General features: G+C 42.5%; 2 protein-coding genes and 1 long non-coding RNA gene across 12 annotated transcripts in view; 1 reads left to right on the top strand and 2 right to left on the bottom strand.

Annotated features, from left to right (window-relative positions):
- Positions 1–256: 256 nt before the first annotated feature.
- Positions 257–4,604, top strand: LOC120111036. The gene is made up of 2 exons (XR_005512170.1): positions 257–917; positions 4,199–4,604. It is a non-coding gene; the product is annotated as an uncharacterized LOC120111036 (long non-coding RNA).
- On the bottom strand, positions 2,738–3,836 carry LOC120111035 (exocyst complex component EXO70I-like). Its single transcript, XM_039127350.1, has 2 exons — positions 3,381–3,836; positions 2,738–2,976 (listed from the first exon to the last, which is right to left on the bottom strand). The coding sequence occupies exons 1-2, from the start codon at positions 3,767–3,769 to the stop codon at positions 2,970–2,972; spliced, it is 396 nt and encodes a 131-aa protein (XP_038983278.1). The 5' UTR covers positions 3,770–3,836; the 3' UTR covers positions 2,738–2,969.
- Positions 4,101–24,966, bottom strand: part of LOC103716118 (synaptonemal complex protein ZEP1-like) — a 35,277-nt gene continuing 14,411 nt past the window's right edge. Inside the window, exons 14-21 of one of the 10 annotated variants that reach the window (XM_026808113.2) lie at positions 13,339–13,428; positions 13,144–13,242; positions 12,834–12,920; positions 12,657–12,728; positions 8,922–9,023; positions 5,004–5,065; positions 4,848–4,897; positions 4,102–4,621 (exon numbers count right to left, since the gene is read on the bottom strand). In XM_026808113.2, coding sequence (XP_026663914.2) covers positions 8,925–9,023; positions 12,657–12,728; positions 12,834–12,920; positions 13,144–13,242; positions 13,339–13,428 — 447 coding nt within the window. In that variant the 3' untranslated portion in view covers positions 4,102–4,621; positions 4,848–4,897; positions 5,004–5,065; positions 8,922–8,924. Of the gene's footprint in view, positions 4,898–5,003; positions 5,066–8,921; positions 9,024–12,097; positions 12,415–12,656; positions 12,729–12,833; positions 12,921–13,143; positions 13,243–13,338; positions 13,429–24,966 lie in introns of those variants that run through there. The other 9 variants (XM_026808111.2, XM_026808110.2, XM_026808112.2 and 6 more) reach the window with 9 other exon arrangements.

Genomic DNA, 24,966 nt, shown 5'->3' on the forward strand with positions numbered 1-24,966 from the left:
CTCAGCGAGGGAGGGGAAGGGAAGGGAAGGGAAAGGCCCGGTTAGGGTTTTTGTTAAAATTTTTAATATATTATAATTTATAACAGGATTTATAGCCGGGCCGGGCCGAACCGGGCCATTTTTAACGTTTCTAGGCCCGGCCCGATTTTTTTGGTCGGGCCGCTTTTCCTGTCCAGACCCGACCAATGGGCTCTTTTTCAATGCCCAAGCCCGAAAAATTTCGGATCGGGCCGGGCGGGCCAGAAGGCATGTGATCACCTCTAATTTGGCTTGATAGTTCTCCAGGCCAAAATAGTTCAATGATTTCAGGAGCCGGAGTTTCCAAGTTATAGGTACGGTAGTGGACAAACGCATGGCAGGACGTACTCGCTTCTTACTGGTACTTGAGGTGGGTCCTCAAATTACAAAGGAAAATAGCATGCTAATGAATGTTAGCAAGGGAGGCGATTGATTACAACATAAGCAAACTGATCATCAAGGCCATCAATCTGATTTCCATTTTTCGTGAGAAGAGTACTGTTTTAAAGGCAAAATTTTGACGGTTGCCCTTCAAAAGAAGCTTCTAGCGAAAAGTGCCACTCCGCCTTAATGTGCGGGCATATGCCCTTTTACGTGGCCATACATTACAGCACCATGTGCGGGCATACATCCTTTTACGTGGCCGTACATTACAGCACCACCATGCCATGCTTCGATAACTGGCTCTCTATAGTTAAAGAACGGCACCATGACTACTCCGGCCATACCCTGCTGTGACTGTCAACACTTTACCGTTCTCAAGAACGGACAGCACCACATGCTGCCTACCAGCCTAAGTTGCGCGCCATTCGGCTCAGAGCGCCGCCCCCTCATGATGAGGGCGAACAGTGCCTCTGCCACCTAGGCCTTTCCACCGGGACTATAAATAGCCCGGTCAGGTAACTTCTAAGTAGAGCTGATCAAAACCGGGCCGGGCCGGGCTCGGACCGGGCTCTACAGCAGAAATTAGGCCCGATGGCTATGCCCAGACCCGGCCCGGCCCGACTGTCGGGCTTAAATTTTTGTCCAGGCCCAACCCAACCTTATAAATCTGGTCCCAGGCCCGACCCGAGAGGCCCGACCCGACGGGCCCGACCCGAGAGGCCTAGGGCTGTTAATGAGCCGAGCTGCTCGGGCTCGGCTCAGTAAAAGCCCGGCTCGGGCTCGGCTCGTTAGTCAAACGAGCCCGAGCCCGAGCCCAATATGAGGCTCGTTTACATCCGAGCCCGAGCTCGAGCCCGAGCAGCTCACGAGCCCAAACAAGCTTGGACCTTTCGCTATTTGCTGAATGCTAATTGCTAAACAAGTAAACAACTCTCATTCTCTCATGACCCACGGCCCACGGGCCCACCCAGCCAGCCCCCTTTCGAGTCGTGACTCCCGAGCCCGCCCCCGATGCCGTCGCTTACCCAAATCCCAGCCCCCTTTCGATCACAGAAACTTGATTCAAAGAACCCAGTCGCTTACCCAAATCCCATTTTCCCCAGCCCCCACCGTCGACCTAAATGCTCATGCCCTAATCTTCCGGCCTTCCCCGACTTCCTGAAGCCCCAGCTCCGCCGCGCTCCGCCTTCCTTCGCCCGCACGCCGCGCCGCCGGCCGTGAAGCCCGGCTCCACAGACAGCAGTCACAGCACCACCGAAACCTCCCCTCCAAACCCTTCAAGGCTTCAAACCCCCCTTCACCCCTGCCTCCCTCCAAACCCCTCTCACCCTCCAAACCCCTCCAACTCCAAACCCCTCTCACCCTCCAAACCCCTCTCGGTTTCTTCTCCGTTCTCCTCGCCGGCTCGCCCCCAAGCCCGAAGCCGATGCCCCCTCCCCTCCGACGACGATGACAACGCCGTACACCTGATCCCAATTCCCAGCTCTCCGAGAAGCTTCATCGCAACCTCCTCTCCCTTCTCCGCCCCCGATGCCGTCGCCCCCGGCGAGGAAGGCAACAAGCGTGAAGCGCCGCCGCCCCATCCGGCGTTCCTACGTCGAGGTCCCCCCTACCCCCTTCCTTTCATAGTGAAAGTTTCACTCCCTCCTCCGCGGCCGAGCCTCCGGCGCCCGCAGCGCCTGCGGTCGACCCGCGGCCGAGCCTCCGGCGCCCGCAGCGCCTGCGGTCGACCCGCGGCCGACGTCCGTGCCGGTGGTACTCGCGGCCGCCCCCTTCTTTCTTTTTTTCTTTATTTCCTTCGTTCTTCTCTCCTCCCGTCCTCCGACGAATGATAGGGATGGGGCGCCGGCCGCCGGGGCAGGCTCGGGCTCGGGCAAACGAGCCTCACGAGCTCGAGCCCGAGCCGGAGCTGTGCCAGGCGAGCCGAGCCCGAGCCCAGTACAGGGCTCGGTACCGAGCCCGAGCCCGAGCCCGAGCCTAGACTTTTATGGAACGAGCCGAGCCGAGCCTGCTGTGGCTCGGGCTCGGCTCGGCTCGTTGACAGCCCTAGAGAGGCCCGACCCGACACCCGACCCGATAGGCCCGACCCGACAGGCCCAATTTTTTTTTTTTTTTGTTTGGAATCTAGAAATGGGCAAAAATGGCCCAACAGCTTAATGGGCTCTCTAAAACTAGATGTATTTTTCTATCTTTATTTTGTTTCTCCAATGATTAATTAGTTAATGTTAAGGATATAACTAGCCTATTTCAAATAGATAGTGTTGGTGGTGGTTTCAAACTTTGAAATTTGGATATATCTACAAACATTAAAAAAAAATTTGCATTTTCAAGCCAATAGAAAAAAATAAATTGTATGAAAGACTATTGTCCAGCTGAAAATTACAACCCAACAATAAAAACTACAAACTTAGACAATTACATATTTAGATAAAATACAAATTACATTGTCCCATTAACATTATAACAAACATGCATCTTTGTGCATTCAAAAGTAAATGTAATCATAATTCTTGAAGCCACTTTCATAATAGAAAACTGTAGAAGAACATCCTTGCATCTTCTAACTCTCAAAACCTACAAACACAAAATTGAAACATTAGCTATTGTTAATGATTGAACATGAATAATTAAAAAAAATAAAGCCCTATCCAACTAAAAAAAAAAAAGGATCAGGAGTCCATCTCAGGGAGAAGAAACCGAGAGGAGAAAATTAAAAGAATCTCCACCCTCCAAGAAATTCATCTCCAATCCCCCGATCTTTCTTCCTGATGGCCCAGCTGGAACTGGAGCAATGTGAGGGAAGGAAAACCAAGACCAAAACCAAAAAAGAGAAGGAGCTGGAGCTAGAACTCGTAGCCACCTCCCTCCCCCCCCCCCCCCCCCACCTCTCTCTCTCTCTCTCTCTCTCTCTCTCTCTTCCATCCTGGAACTCGTAGCCGGGATCGAGCTCGAAGAGGAGGAGGACTGCCGGCTCGCACCCGGCCGTCACGGCGGCGATGGTCTCGCGGAGGCAGTCCACGCAGTCGACGAAGTCGAGAAGACGGGGTAAGGAGGAGGTCCTGGATGAGAGGCGGAGGAGGCGGCGCTGGAGGGACTCCACGAGAGCGAAGCTGCGGAGGAGGGAGAGGGCCAGGGGGACGGCGCGGTTGATGCGGGCGTGGAGGGCCTTGGTGGCCATGGCCTGCGACTGTAGCGGTGCCACCGCCTCGGTGACCGCGTCCAGGGAGTCGAGGCCGAGGGAGAGGCGGGCGTCCACGGCGGCGAGGCCTTTGTCCATGCGGGCGGAGGCACGGAGAATGGAGACGATGTTGGAGTGGGAGGCGCGGAGCGCGGCGATCACCGCCTCGTCGTTGTCGTCGACCGCCATCGTCGCTCGCTGCTCCTCCTGGTGCGGCGGCTCTCAGCGAGGGAGGGGGAGGGGTGCGGCGGCTCTCAGCGAGGGGGGGGGGGTTGGTTTAGGACTTTAGTCTTTAGTCTTTAGGGTTTCTCAAAAAAATTTTAATATATTATATCAATGTTTTATGGTCGGGCCGGGCCGAATCGGGCCATTTTTAAAAGTTTCCAGGCCCGGCCCGATTTTTTTGGTCGGGCCGCTTTTCCTGCCCAGGCCCGACCCATGGGCGCTTTTTCAATGCCCAAGCCCGAAAATTTTCGGGCCGGGCCGGGCGGGCTGGGCGGGCCAGAAGGCCCGTGATCACCTCTACTTCTAAGGGACTTTTGGCTGGACCAAATTTACCCTACTCTAACTTGATCGTCGGAGGACCCTCACCGGAAATACTGATGAGGTTTTGTGCAGGTCCGCCGCCGTCGCGCAGGAGATGGCCCCCGTCTTCTTCTTCCAACAACCAGCGGCTCCCTCGACTCCTCCGGCGTGGTCACCCCCGGGCCAAATTTGAACCACAACAATTGGTAACCAGGCAGCACTCCTCAACAGTTTCACTCGAGAGGGAAATCCATTCTGCAAAGCCGCAGCACAGAAAGAAAAACATCCAGAAGATAACCGAGGGTCAACCCCACCAACTTGCAACACCCAAAACCCAGGAAGATTTAATACACCTTTCAATGTTGTCACTGGTTATTTGCCACCAAAAGGAACCACAATGATATAGTGACCAAGAGTTTTATTCAGAAATGTAGGAAAACTTCATCCAAGGTTAATACTTCGAACCGTGAATATATGGTTACTGAGCAGCAACAATCCAGAAAGAACCTCCATAAACTGCTGCATCAGTAAGCCACGAATGAAAAGATAACATCATACTTCCTGCTTGAATGTAGTAAAATCTGAAAGGAAGAGATAGTTATAGGCATAACTATGACCAAAAATCCACCTTGGTAGACAGCTGTGATGGACCTAATCCACCTTGGTACACAAGCGAAGACAGATATGCTTCAGATTAAAAAGTTTGGTTACGGAATCAGTTTAACATTCCTAATACACGCACCTGCCTGCCAAAGCTTGGAATGTTGATTACACTGAAGATGACCGCATAATCTAAAAGAGCAAAACATTAACATTGTAAATTGAGCTAACAGGTTGTCCATAGGATGCGGGAACAGCAGCATAATTGGTATAAACTGCACTGACAGGAATGGCTTACCCTGCGTGCAATCTCTGCTTCATAAGGCTTCACTATGAAGTCAAACAGTCTTCAGTTAAGAACTGCAAAATCAAGATTTAGTACAGTTACCAACACAGTAGACTCAGTAGAATGATCGATGAATCACATGAAGCAAATGTTATTAGCTCTAGACTGATGAATGACGTTCCTGTTAAGAAAACACAAAAATAATTGCTGTTGGTATAAATAAAAGTTGAAGCACTTTTTCTTTTTTCTTTTTTAGGTGAAAAAGTTGAAGCACATTAAGATGCCTCCATAAGTTTCATCACTGTTTCTCTTTGTGATAGCAGTGTAATGTGCCATTTTTCAGAATATCTTCCTTGATGAAATTGCATAACATTTCGAACCATTATGCAAGGCTCAAATGGATGCCTGACTGTATATCCAAGTGATATATCCCACATGAGCAGGGAAGGAGTGAAAGCATGTGGTGAAGGAATGGAGTAGTGAGAGGCATCTGGAAGGCCACCAACCTTGCAATCCATTATTTCTTAATAATTGTCTTAAAAGTGATCTCCAATATCCCAAAATTCTGGGATTGCGAGATAAACAACCATCCTGATTATTTTACCCGCCACCTTGACCCAAATCCTTCTCGTTCTTTTAAGAGATATATATGGATATGGTAATTGAGCATCCACATAACCTCATAACTAAATTGTCTAATATATAGCTAGCCCCAATGTGTACTACAAATTTCAAACTGATAAATTCGTAATAAAAGAAAAAAAAGGAAAGTAAGCAAAACAATTTGCATATTAGATCTCAATGGTTAACAAAAAATCAGATTAAGTAGTTCCTACCAAGCATGGTACTCACAAATAGTACTGACGATTAAGGATGAGAACAAGGAATGTTGTACTGCCCGATTTGGCGGTGTACCGAGCCGTAGTAGGGGCGGATCGGCATGGTTCCACCCCTCGGTTCGAGATATCGGCAAGGGAGGGGGAGGGGGAGGGGGAGAGGGAGAAAGAGAGGAAGAGAGAGAGAGAGAGAGAGAGAGAGAGAGAGAGGAAGGGAGGGAGAGGAAGGGAGAGGGGAAGAGGCCAAGAGAAGGAGAGAGAGAGAAGGCTTTCAAGCCTCCATCTCCTCCAATGGAGCCCTTCTTTTCATGCATTGGAGCAGATGGGGGCTCGAAAGCCCCCTCTCTCTCTCCTTCTCTTGGTCTCTCTCTCTTCCCCTCCCTCACCCTCTCTCCCTCCCTCCCTCCCTCTTTTCCTCTCTTTCCTTCTCCATCTCCCCCTCCCTCCGCCTCTCTCCCCTTCCCCCTCCCTCTCTCTCCCCCCTTCCTCTCCCTCTTCCTCCTTCCCTCTCTCTTTTCCTCTCTTTCCATCTCCCTCTCCCCCTTCTCGTTGGTTCTGCTGTATCGGTACGAGCCTGGAATGGAATGGCATGGTTGCATATTATACCATACCACCAGGCAATCGGTACGAATTCCGGTACCAGCATAGCAAACCTTGGATGAGAACTTATTTCCCTTTCAAGTAAGAGATAGCTTCTCAATTCATCATATGGCCAGAGGTGCAATCAAGCATCACCCAGGTTTATATCAATCCAAATATCTACTAGAAACCTAATGCTAGGCACACTATAGTTTACATGCAAATTATCTTCTGTTGACAATATCCATGAGAATTTAGGCATTAATAGGGCATGAAAGTAATTGCAAAAAATTCAACCCTCCTTTAGTTTGACGGAGTTACACTTAGATCCCCTCTGCATCAAATGTTTCAAACCAGCCCAAGTTATATTTTTTTTCTAAATTGGCCTTCCATCCATCTCTATAAACTAGGTGTCAATCGGCTTCAGTAAAAAGCTTACATAACCATCATGTGTCTAAGATCTCCAAAATCTCTAAAATGCCCCTTTGAAATCCCTAACATCTCTAGAATTCCCAAATCTTCACCTAGTTTGGCCCTCTCGGTCTCTTATTTTGTCCAGTGTGAAGAAATACACAGCCTTTATTATCACCATCTCCATCATTACCATCATTGTCCGATCATCACCGTTATCGGCACCACCTACCTTTCTACAAGATCAAGAATGTTGAAGTGATCGAACCCTAGGAGCTAATAGTTGGTTCGCACATCTCCTACAACTAAAGCTTGCCACCAAAAGTTTTTGAGATTGATAGCTCCTCAAATTTGGTGACATTGACAAGGTTTACAAGGGAAATCTCCCAAAATCTTGAGCCAAGGTCATGATGAAGCGAGTCTCCCATGACTTGAGGCAAGAAATTTGTGGCAAAGTTTGCAGGATCAAGCGACTCCATCACCGAAATTTTCTAACTCCATAATGGAGTGCAAAGAGCAGTTCCTCTCGCCCAAATCCTCAACCGCCACCCCCACATAGCATGCCTCGAAACCCTAGGAACCTTCCATTATCACTAGGACGTCATTGCCATCTATGCCTCATCCCCTCACCATCCTTAACTGCATCGCCCACAAGACCCTTATTCGAATCCTAATCCTTTCGAAAGTGGTTTGGAGGATGGAATACCTACAGTCATGGATCCAATGGTGATTTAGGGTGAGCACCCCAACAACTACAGTAACACCCGCAAGATGCACAACCACCAAATCATCTTCAACGCGTACCATCCTGGATACTTCGGAAATGTTAGCGTATGCTACTTCCACCACCTCTGCAACAAGTTCCATCGCCCCACCGTCAATGTCGACCGCCTCCAGTCCCTTGTCCTTGATGATGTTAAGGAAGCCACCACCACTGCCACTGCCATAATGATGGATATCACTAAGCTCAAGTATTCCAAGGTGCTCGACAAGGAGATGGTGCCCCCATCTGCCCATTACTGTGAAGTCTAAGATTGTGTCCAAGATCACCGAAAAGAAGATCAAGGTCATAGTAGGCATCGCCCTTCTTATCCTTGCTCCCATGGCGAGGATGATATACTGGGCTAAAAGATCACAATCCCCATCTCCATAACTACTTCCTACCAAGATTAATGGTCCCTTAAAACCCTTTTTTGGAAATATTCTCTACTTCTCTACTCCAAAGTCTATTTTCCCCTTTTCTTGTATCTTATGTTTTTGCTGCTGCACTCTCTCTTTCCCCACCTTTTTGTTTGGTTTGTTGATTTTTAGATATATTGTGATGGTCGTGTTGATGTTGTTATTGTTGTTGGTGGTGATGATGATGATGGACGATGCTTGTGGTGATGATAAATGTGGTGGTAGTGGTGGTGGTGGTGGTGGTGACGATGGGAGTGAGTGGTGGTCATGATAGTGCTGCTGGTGGTGGCAATTGTCATGCATGAGTTCTGAAGAGGTTCTACTCTAAAGAGTGTGAATTGAAGGCTGGATGAGGAGGTAGGCATCTATACTTGTAAGAAGGTGAAGACGTGGGGGTTGTGGCGAATTGAGGTGATAGTTGCAGAGGGGCAACGGAAGGAGAAGGGTGAAATTGGGCCTCAAAACTCACAAAGGAAATGAAAGAGAGAAGGAGCATAGAGTTGAAGCTTTGTTAAAAAATAATAAGGGCATTTTGGTCATTAGAATGTTTTCCAATGCCATCATAGAAGGTCCAGTTCGGGATAGAAATGTTACTTCATGGCCAGTTAGAGACATTGTTAAAGTTGAGGGAGGCAAATTGTATTTTCCCAAGGAAATTTTGGTTTCAGCATTATGACTGAATAATCATGTTCACAAAACAGATGCTAAGTGCAAGTTTAGGGAACCTTAATATGCCTACCAAAGCAATAAATGGTTTTGGTTAAGGATTTCTAAAGATGGATTGAAAAAATATTGGAACATTGAAAGATTAAGAGGGGAAAAAAAGAAGATAAATATGCATAAATTATGTAAGTACCTAGATGCTTGATCTGAAGCTCAGAAGTAGAGCTATGTATAAATCATTTCTTGAATCAATGTTAATTACCTTTTAATCAAATGCATAAGGATCATCATTGTAAGGATTCAAAGAACCCTCTGAGAACAAATCACCTATATTTGCCGGATTTGGATGGGGTCCTCCAACCACCTGTATATATAAACAGATCATATAAACAAAATGCCAGAGATGAATCATGTCGCATGCATGCACATGTATACACCCACAGAAGCACAAGCACAAGTACATGCATGTGAGCCTTAGTCACAGGAATCTTCCATTTAGGATGGCGGACCTGCTTCTGAAACTTCTTGGAAACTCATCCCCACACCTGCTTCTTAAGTGCTTTTTTTACTGCCACACCCACACCCACACCCTACCTGCTTCTAGTAACTGAGATGTGAATGCATACCCTCCCGGAAGAAAAAATCCAACCCACACAAAATAGAGAGAGGCACGTGAGTATGTGCTACCCATGGACAAACCTCCAGCAATTGTGCAGCATACATGCATAACACATATGTGCAGCCACCCAACCCTACACACAGACACAGCATGCACATATGAATGCATGTTCACATATGAGAACAAGCCTGCACCGACCAATTCTCACACACATGCCATTTGCATTCATGAAAACAATTAACTGTATAAATTCTACCACCAGCAATTGTGCAGCACACATGCATAACACATATGTGCACTTGCCCACCCCTACACACTGACACAGCATGCACATATGAATGCATGTTCATGAATGAGAACAGACCTGCACCGACCAATACTCATACACTTGCTATTTGCATTCATGCAATAATTGACTGTATTAATTTCACCTGCAACTTCAGTTGCATAAGGATACATCAGGGTAGTATCTTCTAAAGCAACCCAACAGAGTTTGTACATACAGTCTGATTTGTGCACATTCAACAACAATATGCAACTTTGTTTGAATGCAATTGTTAAGATCATCTTTTTCAAGGCTTAACTCAAAAAGAAGCAATACTGACCCACCAACTTCAGAAAAAATGATGCCCTTATGTCACATCAGGGTTGTCAGCTTGCTAAATTCAGCATCCTTTTTATACATATCCACTTGAGAAATGACTTAAAGACTGAAAAGAAAGACGAAATTGTCCTAGAAGAGTCCTATTTTTCTACTGACTATTTCAATCAATTTTGAGCTTTATCATATAGAACAGAGCCAATTCAGACAGACATACACACACACAGAGAGAGAGAGAGAGAGAGAGAGAGAGAGAGAGAGAGAGAGAGAGATAAGTAAAATAATAATGCCAGTCAAATTCAATCCAGCCAAATAATTTGGTTTAAGTAATACTTCATGACAACATATTGACACCCTAAAGTGAAAAATTATATTGATTACCATTTTTTTTTTGCTAAAAATTGATTACCATTTATAAAGAAAAAGACATCAACACAGAAAATTATATTGACCACAACTGAAGGAGAAAATTTATTTTCCTAAAAGCCAAATTAAACCAAACCTGAAATATTCACCCCTCAACCCCCCATGCCAGAAAGAGAAAAGAAGAAAAGGCAAAAAAACAAAAACTTGTTAATGCCTCATGACCCTGCTACTCTATTACAAAAAGTTGGGGAGTACTGAGGGAAGAATAACAAAATATCAAACAAAAGTAGTAGAGAATGAACCACTATAGATTTTAAACTAAGAGACCAATGAGCATATCTATCCTTAAAGATTTAGACCACTTGACATAGTTCTTTTGATTGACTCATAATTCTGCCAATAACTTGAATCACTAGGAAACTAAGTTTTATAATGCTAGAACTTCCAGCATCATCAATACCTACTTAGCAGCATTTTAAAATCAGCTTCACACACACTAAAATGTTATGTTCTGCATTCTGGGACAATTCACTCGAAATGCAACAAACAAGAATTCAATTTGAGATACTCACAAGATCTTGGCTAAATTTAAGCTTCTCCCATTTTTATGTTCTTTGTACCCAATTAAGTAATTACTATTATGATCTTTGCACTTTATACAGACGATGAAAAGATGATTAATAGGAGCATAAACATCCCAAGGATCAGAAATCATCTATTAGTTCTTGGATTTTGCAAAGGCCTCCCTAAGATTTCTGCACCAGTGTCCCCATGATTCAAAGACCAAAGTGGATATACTCTTGGCACCCAAAAATGCTAGAAAAGTCTGCCATTGCTCCTTGTGGATGTTGGCACCAGCCTTTAATTGCAAGTCTGTATGCCAACAAAAATAAATTTGGACCCCACCTAAATTTAAATATCTTTTCTTGGAGCTAGGATCCCTTAATCCGCTTTTCAACTTAAAATTAAAGTCGATAAAGCGGTTCTCAGTTGCACTTGTGTTTAAGATATGCTGTTAAAAATAGATAATTGGTGTACCTAAGAATACAATCTGATTATATCCCAAAAATATGCTATTATGTATGTATCCATTCCCCAAAGTCCAAACGGTTGCTTCTGACTCTGCATTATGGTTTGATGCTCTACAACCTAGCAGGGAAGAGAAGAAGCATTGGAGTGCTTAACTAGAGCTTTTATTTATATTTTCTATTATTAGCACCTCGTCCATATACAAACCTTCCATTCATTCTCATCTGCAAAATGCCTAACTTGTCTTTCTCATCTGTGCTTTTCTTCCACTCCTCTCTGACATAAAAATGATAATTCTTTTTCTTGCTCCTCATTCTTTTCACCCTCACATGCTAGTTTATACACAATGTGTCTGTAACTGCAGACAAATTAACACATCTTAATAGATATATTTCTGGATGGTGATTGTCTCCCAAAGGTTAGTGTTGCAGAATTGGAATTCTATCTAATGTTAATAAAAGCTTTTCAAAAGTTCCTTTTCTTACAAAAAAAAAATGCTATGGGTCTGTTGTCATATGAATGTTTCTTTTCCATTTAGTGATTTAAATGGATTTTGCACTTTTGCTAATTTCGTTACAAGATGCTTCCTTCTTAATCTTGCAATTTTATAATATCCATATTTGGTACCTTTTGTTTGGCCTAGAACTTTTTCCTTGCTATCATAGAAGATATTGTTGAAAGTAGAATTTGTGTGGAATCATGCTTCAATGAAGTAATAGCACATGCCCTTCCCCCTCGTCCCACCCCCCTAAACCCCCCACCCAAAACAAAAAATAAAAAAAAGGAAAAGATAAAGGAAAAAAGAGAAAAAAAATAATGCACATGAAAAATATACAATCCTGCATGTATAAGTTGGGACATTGTTTTCTTTGGCCCCTTTCAAAGAATGACTTCTAGAACCACTACTGATGATAAATGCTATATAGAATTATCAAGATGAATTTCAGTACACATACCGACAATAAGATAATTCTGTTGCCTACTATTACTAATTTAAAGTTAAAATATAAGTGCCCTATGTGATCCAGGACAACTCTGTAAGAGATGTTAAACAGCACCTATGCAACTTAATATACACTAAGCCAGTTGTACAATGTCATCATCTATGTTACCCGGACCCTTCATTTTAGACTAAAGTACCTGCAAACACAGATTTTGGCATGAGTTGGACACGGTTTCTTAAGACAAAATTCTTAGATATTGAAAGGATCTGACGCTTAGACATGCACCTAGACCTGACACATGAACCAGAGTCCATGTAACATAGGTCATCATCATATTCATCAGACAAAAGCTTGAGAAGAAACTTCCAAGAACTAATATGAATACTTTTAAATTAAATAAAAAGCATAAATTAGGTACTTCAAGTTGTCTCCATATACCTTCCTGATTTTCATGATATCCTTGCTAGCATTTGGGGTCTTTGAATGCACCGCCTTCTGAGAGTTTGGTTCCTGAAAGTACAATATAGAAGGCAGTCTTAGTTATATACATGCAAGTGACTGTAGTATATGCATTTCCAAACCAAAAATGATGCTATCATGTGGGCATGTATGTACCCCAAACATCACGGTGCTCTTTGTCTTTCGGCGCTTCGTTATAGTTCTCCCATTCGAAGTCTCAACTTCATATTCATGGCGCGTTACCTTTAAGAATTGGAAATAAGGACTATTGAAAGATATACTTCACTCAAAAATTAAAATACTGCCAAGACATTTAAATTCATGATTCAAATAACACAATGCATTTGGTATTAAAATAATATGAACAGAATTATGCAGAAGTTAAATAAGATTATTTAGAGATGGAACAGGTGCATGCAGGGATATTGATATTAGAAAAGGCCAATTTGGGGAGCCATAAAGTCACCTTTTTGCTGTGCTTGGGAATATTTCCCGGGCCCCCCTTCTCTACTTTCTTTAGTATGTTTGCTATAGGTGTCCGCATAATTCCTAACAAGTTTACATCCTAGAAGACATCCAAAAGAAATGTTGCAATCAATTCAGCATCACGAAAATATTCATTGACAGATCCAGTTGGCAAGGTCTAATGGTTCAGTATCACCTTTCTTCTGCTCTCAGGACTAGTCAAAGCGAGATGGTGTTCTTTTCTGCCATATGAATCCCTCATTTTTATTGATGAAACAGAGTATTCCTGCAACAGTATAAATCCTCAAATATTATTTTATTGACATTACATTGAAATGGTGAACTTATAAAGAGTTTAAACCAAGTAGTACAAGACATGCTTGAAATACAATGCTTATGTGGGCAGACCAAAAACATGCGATTGATCTAGAATATGACCAGAAGGTGCCAAAAGAAATGAAGCAAAAGTCAATGAAAACTGATTTTGTAAGCCATCTTATTTGCCTGTGTAACAGAATTAATATTATTATTCTTTTCATCATTAGTGTAGATTATCTGCTTGAGGTATAGTATTTAAAGTTACGGACAGAAACCACTCACCGATGGCACCCAGTGCAAAACAACATGTTGAAGAAACAGAAAATCCTGGGTCCACATTCTTTGTATTTAAAAATCTAGACAAGCACACTAGCAATATTCTCTATAGTCAATACTGTTGGAAAATACTTAAGACTATTAACTTTTTTATTGTCCCAATCATTCTTAAAATTATTATTCAGTTATCAAGAGCTAAGCAAATTCCAGATGCTTGTGATCTAATAACTAATTCATGAATTATTCATGGATACTTTAATGAGAATTCATGGATTAAACTTTTATGATACTATCAATTGTTTTGGTGGTGGTGTTGTTTTTATCTATTATTCTTGCCTCTCTGGTGCTTACTTTATAAAGATATATAAACAGCTCATTTTTTTAACTTTTCTAATTTCTTTTTTAATAGTCTGGATGCCTGATGAAATCTTGACAGGTTCTCCATGCTTTTACTTAACTTTGAAGCTCTGCCTCCTAGCTGAGTCAAATGCAAAATTATGAACATAGCTACAAGCAGGATTTGAGCACGAAATGCCTTTTCCCATTGGCAGCTTAGTTAACTCAATCAACTGTTTTAACTTCTATATCTGTAAGTGCAGTTTCTGGGACAGTCATGAGATAAAGCTAATGAAATGTTCTGTAAAAGTCACTGGTTTTCTTTATAAGATCCAATGGTTTAATAAACATGGGAATCATAACATTACGAGTCATACCAAAACATGCCAGGGGAAAAAAAGCAAGCAACCAATTTAGACAAATTTTCTTGTATTTTTATTATAACTCCAGATTGGATGTCAGGAAAACAGTAATTGTTAAAAAAAAAAAGCACTCATTTTAAAAAAAGAAGATGGAAATGGAGCAAAAACTAAGAAACAGAAATTCCGCAGTCGCCCCCCTTTTCCACAAAAAGACTAAAAAAAATAAGCACTTGAGAAAATTTTTAAACTCCAGTTTGTCTAACCACTTTAACTAGCCCAAAGATTAAACAACAAAAGAATTATTAATATTTCAATGGTCATTAATAAGGGCAGGGATTGAAGTATCTCATGCCGCTAGCATGCAAACTGGCACCAACTCAGCATGCACTGTCAGATAGCTAGTGCCACATGCCACGAAGACCCCGGTACATCACATATTGTACCTTGCATGTGAACTAGTTCTCAAATCCATAGACGAGGACGTATTGGAATTCACTAAATTACAGTGCTATCCACTAACCCACACCCTGAACCCCAGACTCCCTCTTCATCTCCTTTCACTATGATTTCTTCAGCCAAAAATTTTAAAATGTTTCAGCCAAAACATATGCAAACCTTAGTTTACCTAGGACAAATTGAACAAACAAAATAGCCAACTAATCGAAATTCTTAGTGCATCACTGATCATTGCTAAGTAAATTATGAGCAAACATTTTTGTATCTAAGCACATTTTGCATGTAATTTGGTACACCAATTAACATCAAATGAACAATTTGGAGCTTCAATATGGGCCTCAACCATTCAATCTCAGTTGAACATGAAGATTTCATATACAACCCTGCAAATGTTTTCCCTTAATATATCATGACTTGTATAAGAGGTGACATACTTCTGACTTTGATTGAATGGTTAAGATTGGAAAGAAGCATAAGCAATAAAATGCATGCATGTAATCACTTTAATAGAGTTCAGGTACGGACACTATTGGAATCATTGACGAACTTTATTACTGAAAGCTTAGGAGCCTTGCTGCTTATATTGTGAGTCACTAGAATAATGGATGCTGTGGAGTGATTGATTAAAACCCCATTTGATTTTGATGAGCTCAAAGCATTTGAGTATAATTCTTGTTTACTAATGAATTCAATTAAGTGTTTCAGTGAAAATCCTGTCTACGTGTCTCTAGACTTGGTTCATAGTATTTTGGATAAGTTAAGAAGTCAACCTGAACCAAAGTCTGAGACTCGAGTCGACTCCTGAGTATCACGAGTCGACTCCAAGCGTATCAAGTTCACTGGCACGGGCTCGAGTCGACTCCAGATCAGTACGAGTCGACTCCGACTGAGAACAGACAGAAGAACAGAAAGCTTCAACTCAGAACCTGTCAACGAGTCGACTCCCAAAGTACGCGAGTCGACTCCGATGTTCACCGAGTCGACTCCAGGATAGTAAGAGTCGACTCTCAGAGGAACACAAGAAAAAGTCAGAGAGCAATTTTCGGACTCTGAGATTCGAGTCGACTCCCGCAATATGCGAGTCGACTCCAAGACTCCGCGACCATCAACAGACAGAAGACCAAGTTACTGCCTCTGAGATTCGAGTCGACTCCCAGACAGCTCGAGTCGACTCCAAGACAGCTTCACATCAAAAAGGCAGAAGACCAAGTTTCGGAAACTGAGAGCCGAGTCGACTCCGAGGAAGTTCGAGTCGACTCCAAGACTGGACGAGCCAAAAGACAGAGAATCGGGAGTTCGGGCTCTGAGATTCGAGTCGACTCCCAGGACAGTCGAGTCGACTCGGGTGGATCAAATTCAAAATTGGATCCACGGACTTCAGTGGATGAGCCGACTCCGAAATTGCCAAGTCAGCTCCAGAAGTTGGCGAGTCGACTCCAGGTCAAGACGAGTCGACTCCCAGTCGTGAAGGCAACTTTAATTCAAATTTGGAACAGTTGCCGAGTCGACTCCGAAAAAGCTTGAGTCGACTCCCGCTACAGCCGAGTCGACTCCTGATCGCGCGAGTCGACTCTAACCCACCAACGGACACATTGTCAGGCTGCGCAGAGTGTGCAGAACGGGCAGAAAAAGCTCTCTAACGGCTAGTTTCCGTGGGGGTTGGTTTAAATAGCTACAGAAGACTGTAGCAAGGTAGAAAAAGAACCATTCCACTCCAACTAATCAAGCATTCAAGCTCTGCAACGTGTTCTTCAACGAAAAAGAGGAAGATCTGCATTTACTGCATCCACCTACATCTTTCCAGCAATTAAAGCCTTCTCCTCCTGCATTCAAGTCGACTACTCACTCAAGAGGAGACCAGAAGTTTAAGAAGCCATTCCTCTTCTCCAACCTAAAAGCGTTTGAGGCTTCTTAACTTCATTTATTGTTCATATTGTCTTTTATCTGCTTTTGAGAAGCTGTATTTTTCTGTTTCTTCTTTTTATTTACACATTATATTTGCTTGGTTCAATCGGGGGATTGAATCAAGGGGATTGAGGTTGGTTGGTGAGCCGAGTGTAAAACCAACGTGTGTAAGGGTTCGATTGTGATCCCGAGAAAACAATCGGGGTGGTTCTAGTCGGTGAGCCTGGGAAAACCGACCGAGTTCGTTGTGAGCTCGTAAAACAACAAGTTTGGTTGTGAGCTTGAAAAACAACCGGCTGTAATCCAAGGGGGTTATAGTGAATTCCCAAGTGAGACTTGGGGAGTGGACGTAGGAGCAAGGGTTAGCTCCGAACCACTATAAAACTTGGTGTTTGTGATTGCGTGTCTCTATTCTTCTTCCTTTCATATCACTCACAGCACATAGTAATTAATTAAATAACTTATACTAGTTTTAATTACTTATCCACATCGTTTTAAATACCCAAATTATTTTAAAACCCAATTCACCCCCCCTCTTGGGTTGTCTATCTGGGCAACAAGTGGTATCAGAGCCTAAACTCTTCCACCCAAGAGTTAAAAGATCAAAATGACAGCCCCATTTGGATCTTCCCACATTGAGGGTCAGTCCACCCAAAGACCCCCTTTCTTTAATGGATCCGACTACTCATACTGGAAGGCTAGGATGAGAATATTCGTCCAAGCCCAAGACTATGAGATGTGGACCATTGTAGTAAATGGCCCATACATCCCATCCACATATGTAGAGGGTATCACGGTACCCAAATTAGAAAAGGATTGGGATGAACATGACATGAGAAAGGCACAACTAAATTCTAAAGCTATGAATGTGTTTTACTGTGCCTTAGACAGAAATGAATTCAATAGGGTCTCTACTTGCAACTCTGCAAAAGAGATCTGGGATAGACTTGAAGTGACCCATGAGGGCACAAATCAAGTTAAAGAATCCAAAATTAATATATTAGTTCATAAGTATGAACTATTTAAAATGGATTCTAATGAGACAATCACTAGCATGTTCACTAGGTTTACTGACATTGTCAATGGCCTAAAAAGCCTTGGCAAGAACTATACTAACAGTGAGCTTGTCAGAAAAATTCTTCGGTGTCTACCAAGGTCGTGGGAAGCTAAAGTGACGGCAATCCAAGAAGCCAAGGACTTGAACAAATTACCACTTGAGGAGCTTCTTGGATCCTTAATGACGCACGAGCTAACCATGAAGCAACACAACGAGGAAGAGTCCTCCCACAAGAAAAAGGTAATAGCTCTAAAATCTACTTCATCTAACAAGGAATTATCTTGCAGTAGCAGCAGTGAAGGAGAAGAACATGAGGAAGATGATGGTGAGGCACTTCTTGTGCGCAAGTTCAAAAAATTCATCAACCACAAGAAGGCTTATCATCAAAGGAGAGGCCCCTCAAATTCCTACCGCAAGGACAAAGGTAAGGAAAGGGAAAATGAGGGGATTGGGTGCTATGAGTGCAAAAAGCCGGGACACATCAGAGCTGAGTGTCCCTTACTAAAGAAGGGCAGCAAGTACAAGAAAAAGAAAGCCCTTGTCACCACCCTATCGGACTCCGACACATCATCTTCATCATCGGATGAAGAACAAGAAGAGAAGGCCAATTTCTGCTTCATGGCCAATGAAAATGAGGTAACTTCCGAAACACAGCTTGATTTTACATTTGATGAACTTTATGATGCTTTTAATGAATTAATGATAGAATATAAGGCAATAAATCTTAAGAATAAAGAACTAAAAATAACTAATCAATCATACCTACATAAATACGATAAATTAGTTAAGGATAAGGATTTAATCACCAAAGAAAATATAGAACTTAAGACAAGCAACCAACTTTTAACTCAAAAGACTAATACCTTAACTAAAGATAATGAAAAACTAACTAAGGAATTTTCAGAATTTAAAAACCATAAACAAATCTTAAACAAGGATCTAACAAACAAACTAAATGATCTAAAAACAGAAAATCAAACACTAACTAAAGAACTTAACAAATACAAACCCTTAGTTAAAAAATTTACATATAGTTCTGAAAAGTTAAATATGATACTCAATAGTCAACGAGCAGTATTTAATAAAGCGGGTTTAGGATATAAACCAAGAAATAAACAAAAACTTCTTAGTAACTTCTTTGTTAAAGCTGGGAAAAACTAAAACTAAGAAAATAACCTGCTTTTGTTGTGGAACTATAGGTCATAAAGCAAATGTGTGTAATTTTAGGAAAGGTAAATCAAGAAGGAAAATTAAAAGGGTATGGGTTCCAAAAGGAACCAACTTGACTAACCATGAAGGACCCAAGAAAACTTGGGTACCTAAGTTGACATGATTTGCTTGTGTAGGAGTGTCTTGCAGCCAAGGTCAACAAAAACTGCTGGTATTTGGATAGTAGCTGCTCAAGGCACATGACGGGTGATAAGGATCAATTTTTCACCCTTGAAGCTAAGAAGGGAGGTGCTGTGACTTTTGGAGACAACAACCAAGGTCACATCATTGGTATTGGTAAAGTTCAAATCACCCCTTCAACTTTTATAGATAATGTTAGATATGTTGATGGTCTTAAGCATAACTTGTTAAGCATTAGTCAATTATGTGATAAAGGATATGATGTTATGTTTAAACCATCACTATGCATTATAACAAACCCTAATGACAATAGTTTAGTTTTTAAAGGGATTAGACGTGGAAATGTATATGTTGTTGACCTAGAAGATCTTGCAAAACATAACCAATGTTTAGTTGTTAATGAAACTAAAGATAATGATGCTAGTTGGTTATGGCACCGTAAGTTAGGTCATGCAAGCATGGACACAATAACTAAACTAGTTAAAAGAGATTCCGTGATAGGTTTGCCAAAATTAAAATTTGAAAAGAACAAAATATGTGAAGCATGTCAATTTGGCAAACAATCTAGGAACTCATTTAAATCCATAAAATGTGTCTCTACCTCTAGGCCTCTAGAATTATTACACATGGACCTATTCGGACCAACTAGAACAACAAGCCTAGGTGGAAATAAATATGGTCTAGTTATTGTAGATGATTACTCTAGGTACACATGGGTCATGTTCCTAGCACATAAGGATCAAGCATTTTCTGTTTTTAAGAAGTTCCATAAGGAAGTAACAAATGCTAGAGAGTCTTCAGTCATAGCCATTAGAAGTGACCATGGAACTGAATTCGAAAATCAGTCATTTGAGAAATTTTGTAGTAAAAAGGGGATAACCCATAATTTTTCTGCACCTAGGACACCACAACAAAATGGAGTTGTGGAAAGAAAAAATAGGACTCTAGAGGAAATGGCTAGAACTATGTTATGTGAAAGTAACCTCCCTAAGTACTTTTGGGGAGAAGCCATTAATACTTCTTGCCATATATTAAATAGAGTTTTATTAAACCTTATGAACTGTGGAAAAACAGAAAACCAAAAGTTAATTACTTTCATGTTTTTGGATGTAGGTGTTTTGTTCATAATAATGGGAAAGATAATCTAGGTAAATTTGACTCTAAATCGGATGAAGGAATATTCTTAGGTTACTCTACAACTAGTAAAGCCTATAGAGTCTTTAATAAAAGAACCTTAGTTATAGAAGAATCTATACATGTTGTATTTGATGACTCTAGTGACATCTCCTCTAGTAAGAAAGTTAATTTTGATGATGATGTTGAAATTCTTGAAGAAAAGATAGATGAGATGGCATTACAAGATGATAATCAAAAGTTGAGTGAAGGAGCACCATCAAGCCAAGAGGCTATTGTGGATCATGGGCTAACTAAAGCTTGGAGGTATGCTCACGGGCATCCTAAGGAACTAATTCTAGATGATCCATCTCAACCGGTTAGGACTAGAGCATCCCTTAGAAATTTAAATAACCATCTAGCTTTTGTCTCACACTTTGAGCCCAAACACATAGAAGAGGCCGAAAATGATGTAAATTGGATAAATGCAATGCAAGAAGAATTAAACCAATTTACTAGAAACAAGGTATGGAATCTAATAGAGAGACCTTCTGAATATCCTATTATAGGCACGAAATGGATTTATAAAAATAAACTTGATGAAAATGAAATTGTTATAAGGAATAAGGCTAGACTAGTAGCAAAGGGTTATAATCAAGAAGAAGGTATAGATTTTGATGAAACCTTTGCTCCTGTAGCTAGACTTGAGGCTATTAGACTATTATTAGCATATGCATGCTCTAAGGACTTCAAACTTTTTCAAATGGATGTAAAAAGTGCATTTTTAAATGGGTATATTAATGAGGAGGTATATGTAGAACAACCTCCTGGTTTTGAAAATCATCAATACCCTAATCATGTATATAAACTGAACAAAGCACTTTATGGTTTAAAACAAGCACCTAGAGCATGGTATGAGAGACTTAGCAAATTCCTATTAGAACATGAATTCTCTAGGGGAAATGTAGATACAACCCTATTTCTGAAAAAGCAAAACAAAGATATGTTATTAGTACAGATTTATGTTGATGATATCATTTTCGGTGCTACTAACAATCGCCTCTGCGAAGAATTTGCTGATTTGATGCAGAGTGAGTTTGAGATGAGCATGATGGGAGAGCTGAACTACTTTCTCGGGCTTCAAATCAAACAGTCTGAAGGAGGCATCTTCATCAATCAAGCCAAGTATATCAAGGAGATGCTCAAGAAGTTTGATATAGAGGGAAACAAGTCAATCAGCACCCCCATGAGCTCATCATGCAAATTAGATCAAGATGAATCAGGTAAATCTGTAGATCAAAAACTTTATAGAGGTATGATAGGATCCTTATTGTATCTTACTGCAAGTAGACCTGATATTATATTTAGTGTTTGCATGTGTGCTAGATATCAGGCTAATCCTAAAGAATCACATCTAGCTGCAGTTAAGAGAATTTTTAAATACTTAATAGGAACTAAGAACATAGGGCTATGGTACTCTAAAGAATCTAGCCTAAACTTAATAGGATACACAGATTCAGACTTCGCTGGATGTAAGCTTGATAGAAAAAGTACCAGTGGGTCGTGTCAATTTCTAGGAGAAAATCTTATCTCATGGTTTAGCAAGAAACAAAACTCGGTTGCATTATCTACTGCTGAAGCTGAATATGTTGCAGCCGGAAGTTGTTGTGCTCAAATCTTGTGGATTAAACAACAATTAGAAGATTATGGCATTAAACAAGATAAAATTCTCATTAATTGTGATAATACAAGTGCCATTAATCTAACTAAAAATCCAATTCAACATTCAAGAACTAAACACATTGAGATAAGACATCACTTCATAAGAGATCATGTATTGAATGGTGATGTGACACTCCAATTTGTTTGTACTGATAATCAATTAGCAGACATTTTTACAAAACCCCTAAGTGAAGAGAGGTTTAGTGTGCTTAGGAGGGGATTAGGAGTGATTGATCCATCCTAGTGGTGGTTTCCACTAGATCCATTGATTTTGATGACTAGATTGTGGTTAAAATAGAGTTTCTTTTCAATAATCATCAAATCAGATCATACTTTAGTGTTTTTCCCTCATTTGGCACGATTATAGCCTGATTTTTAGGTGCGTGCCAAGGTTAGAGACGACTCGAGTAAGTTTCAGAGTCGGCTCCTAAGGAGGAGTCGACTCGCGCATTTGCGGAAGTCGACTCGCAAAGATGGCAGCAGAGGGGGAGTCGACTCGCATATAGTCGGGAGTCGACTCGAAGTCTACAGGCGCATAAGGAGAGTCGACTCGCGCATATTCTGGAGTCGACTCGAGGTCGAGTCGACTCGCGACTCAGTGGAGTCGACTCGCAGTCGGGATCCGACTTTTTAACCCTAGATTTGTCGTTTCGAAAATACTTTTCTCTCAAGCCGCCACTGTTCAAAAGCCCTAGAGCCGACTCCTAGGTCGTCCCCGATCGTCTCCAACCCCTTTTCCGTCGATCTTTCACCGGTTCTTCAGTTTTTCATCCCTTCCTAGGTCGCCCCCGGTCGGTCCCAAGCCTCCTCCGTCGACCTTTCTCCGTCCTTTAGGTTTTTCATTCCGTCTAGGTCATAATGCCGCGTAAGACCGTTGTCCGGAAGAGGTCCCGACTCGAGGCCGGTCCCGAGCGGCGCTCCAAGGCGCGGCACGATCCCGCGAGGCAACCACCTCCGGCTCGTTCCCCGCCTAGGGCGGTTCCCGCGAGGCCATTGGCCGGGAAGGCCGTCACCACCGGGAGATATGTCGACTTCGACTATCTCTCCCGGGAAGGGTTCACCATAGGTGATAGGCTTAGGACACAGGGATTAGAGTACTTCCTCACTTTAGATCTCCCCACTTACCCTGGCCTTGTTAGAGAGTTCTATGGTACCGTCCATCGGGGAGATGGGGGTATCGAGGGCACAGTAGCCGGTGTCCCTCTGTTTGTTACGGAGGATCTTATTGCCCACATCCTCCACCTTCCATTAGTAGGGGTGGCTCCCACACACCCTGAGGACAGGGTTGAGGCCCTTACGGCCGTTCTAGGGCATCCACCCCAGTCACCTCTAGACGAGGTTTCTGCTAGCTCACTTCCGATTGAGGTGAGAATCCTTTTGAGTATACTGTCTAGGTCCATCTTCCCTAAGACAGGGAGATTTGATTTTGTAAATGAGAGAGACCTAGCTCTTATGTTTTATATTCTTCAGGACACCCCGATCAACTTCCCCAAACTCATCTATAGGTATATGTGTGAGCCCCTAGATAGACCTAGGCTCACCCTCCCATACGGCATGATATTCACCCTTCTGTTTAGGGAGTACGAGATTCCCATTCCTGAGGGGGAACCCTTTCGCGCATTGCGATGGACAGATCGCATGCGAGCGGGGACCCTACACAGGATGGGGTTTCGGAAGAGAGAGGGCATCTGGGTTAGAAAATCGTCCCTCACTACACAGACCACCAGACCTTCCCCCAGTCCTGAGCCCGATTCTGACTACCCCGACTTACCAGATCTTCCATCCACTCCTGCTCCTACCACCTCAGCCGGACCCTCCTCCTCAGCTCCTCAGCCCATGGAGGTCCGGATCGCTCCTGAGCAGCTCCGGGAGTTGCGCCAGGAGATAGTTAGAGACCTGCGGGATGATCTACTTCGGGAGCTCCGGGGTTCAGTGCCTGCTCCCACTCCTGCACCTTCGTCAGCGTTGGTCCCTTCCTTGACAGCCGTAACTGACATGACGGCCCATGTGCGGGAAGAGATCGACAATGTACGGTTCCTGGTCCAAGCCCAGTTCCATAGCATGAGCGAAGTCTCGAGCACCACTCGGAAGATGCGCGATAACATCCGACAGGACATGAGCACCACCACCCAGGGGGCCGAGCGCTTGTCAAATGTGCTCATCGACAAGCTGGATACACTTCAGACGTCGGTGACTGAGCTCTCCATTACACACAGCAGGGCCACCTCATCCATCATCACTCAGCTCGGGCATCTTACAGATGCGGTCACCCTCCTCATGGAGGAGAACAGATTGAGAGGAGGAGCCACATCCTCGAGAGGAGGAGCCACATCCTCGAGAGGAGGAGATACATCCTCGAGAGGAGGAGCTACATCCTCGAGGAGACCGTAGCTACTTTTTGTATTTTGCTTTGACATGTATTGCTTTACGTTACTTATTGTATTCTGAAATGTACTTACATACAAATTAATACAATGAGTAGCCGCATTTTTCTTCAATACTGTGCCTTTTGATTTGTGTTTGATTGTGTGTTTTGATTACCTCCTTTTTGATATGATGACAAAAAGGGGGAGAAATATGTATAAAATATGTAAAAGGGGGAGAAATATGCATAAAATATGTAAAAGGAATCAATGGAAATCAATAAAAAGATAAACTCTTAAAACACACAAATTTGTTCTTAGTGGATTCGGTACCTCGAGGCTCATTATCTCTCTTTTGGGGCTCCTAATGGAGTAATCTCCAGAATCTATTCAAGGGATATTCGGAGATTAGCTCAATCCTACTCAAGAACAAATTGACAGATTTTCCCTCTAAAAACTAAAAATTTCAGTTCATAAACTTCAAAGCATTAAAAGGAAATTCAGAGAATCAAAACATAGTAGAATGCATATGTTGAGGGGGAGAATCTGAATTTTAAGCAAGCTAA

Source organism: Phoenix dactylifera, chromosome 6 (genome assembly GCF_009389715.1).
Source record: "Phoenix dactylifera cultivar Barhee BC4 chromosome 6, palm_55x_up_171113_PBpolish2nd_filt_p, whole genome shotgun sequence".
In the NCBI taxonomy this organism is placed as follows: domain Eukaryota; kingdom Viridiplantae; phylum Streptophyta; class Magnoliopsida; order Arecales; family Arecaceae; genus Phoenix; species Phoenix dactylifera.

Excerpts from the sequence above, each read along its gene's own strand:
- LOC120111035 (XM_039127350.1), bottom strand. The coding sequence starts at position 3,769 with ATGGCGGTCGACGACAACGACGAGGCGGTGATCGCCGCGCTCCGCGCC.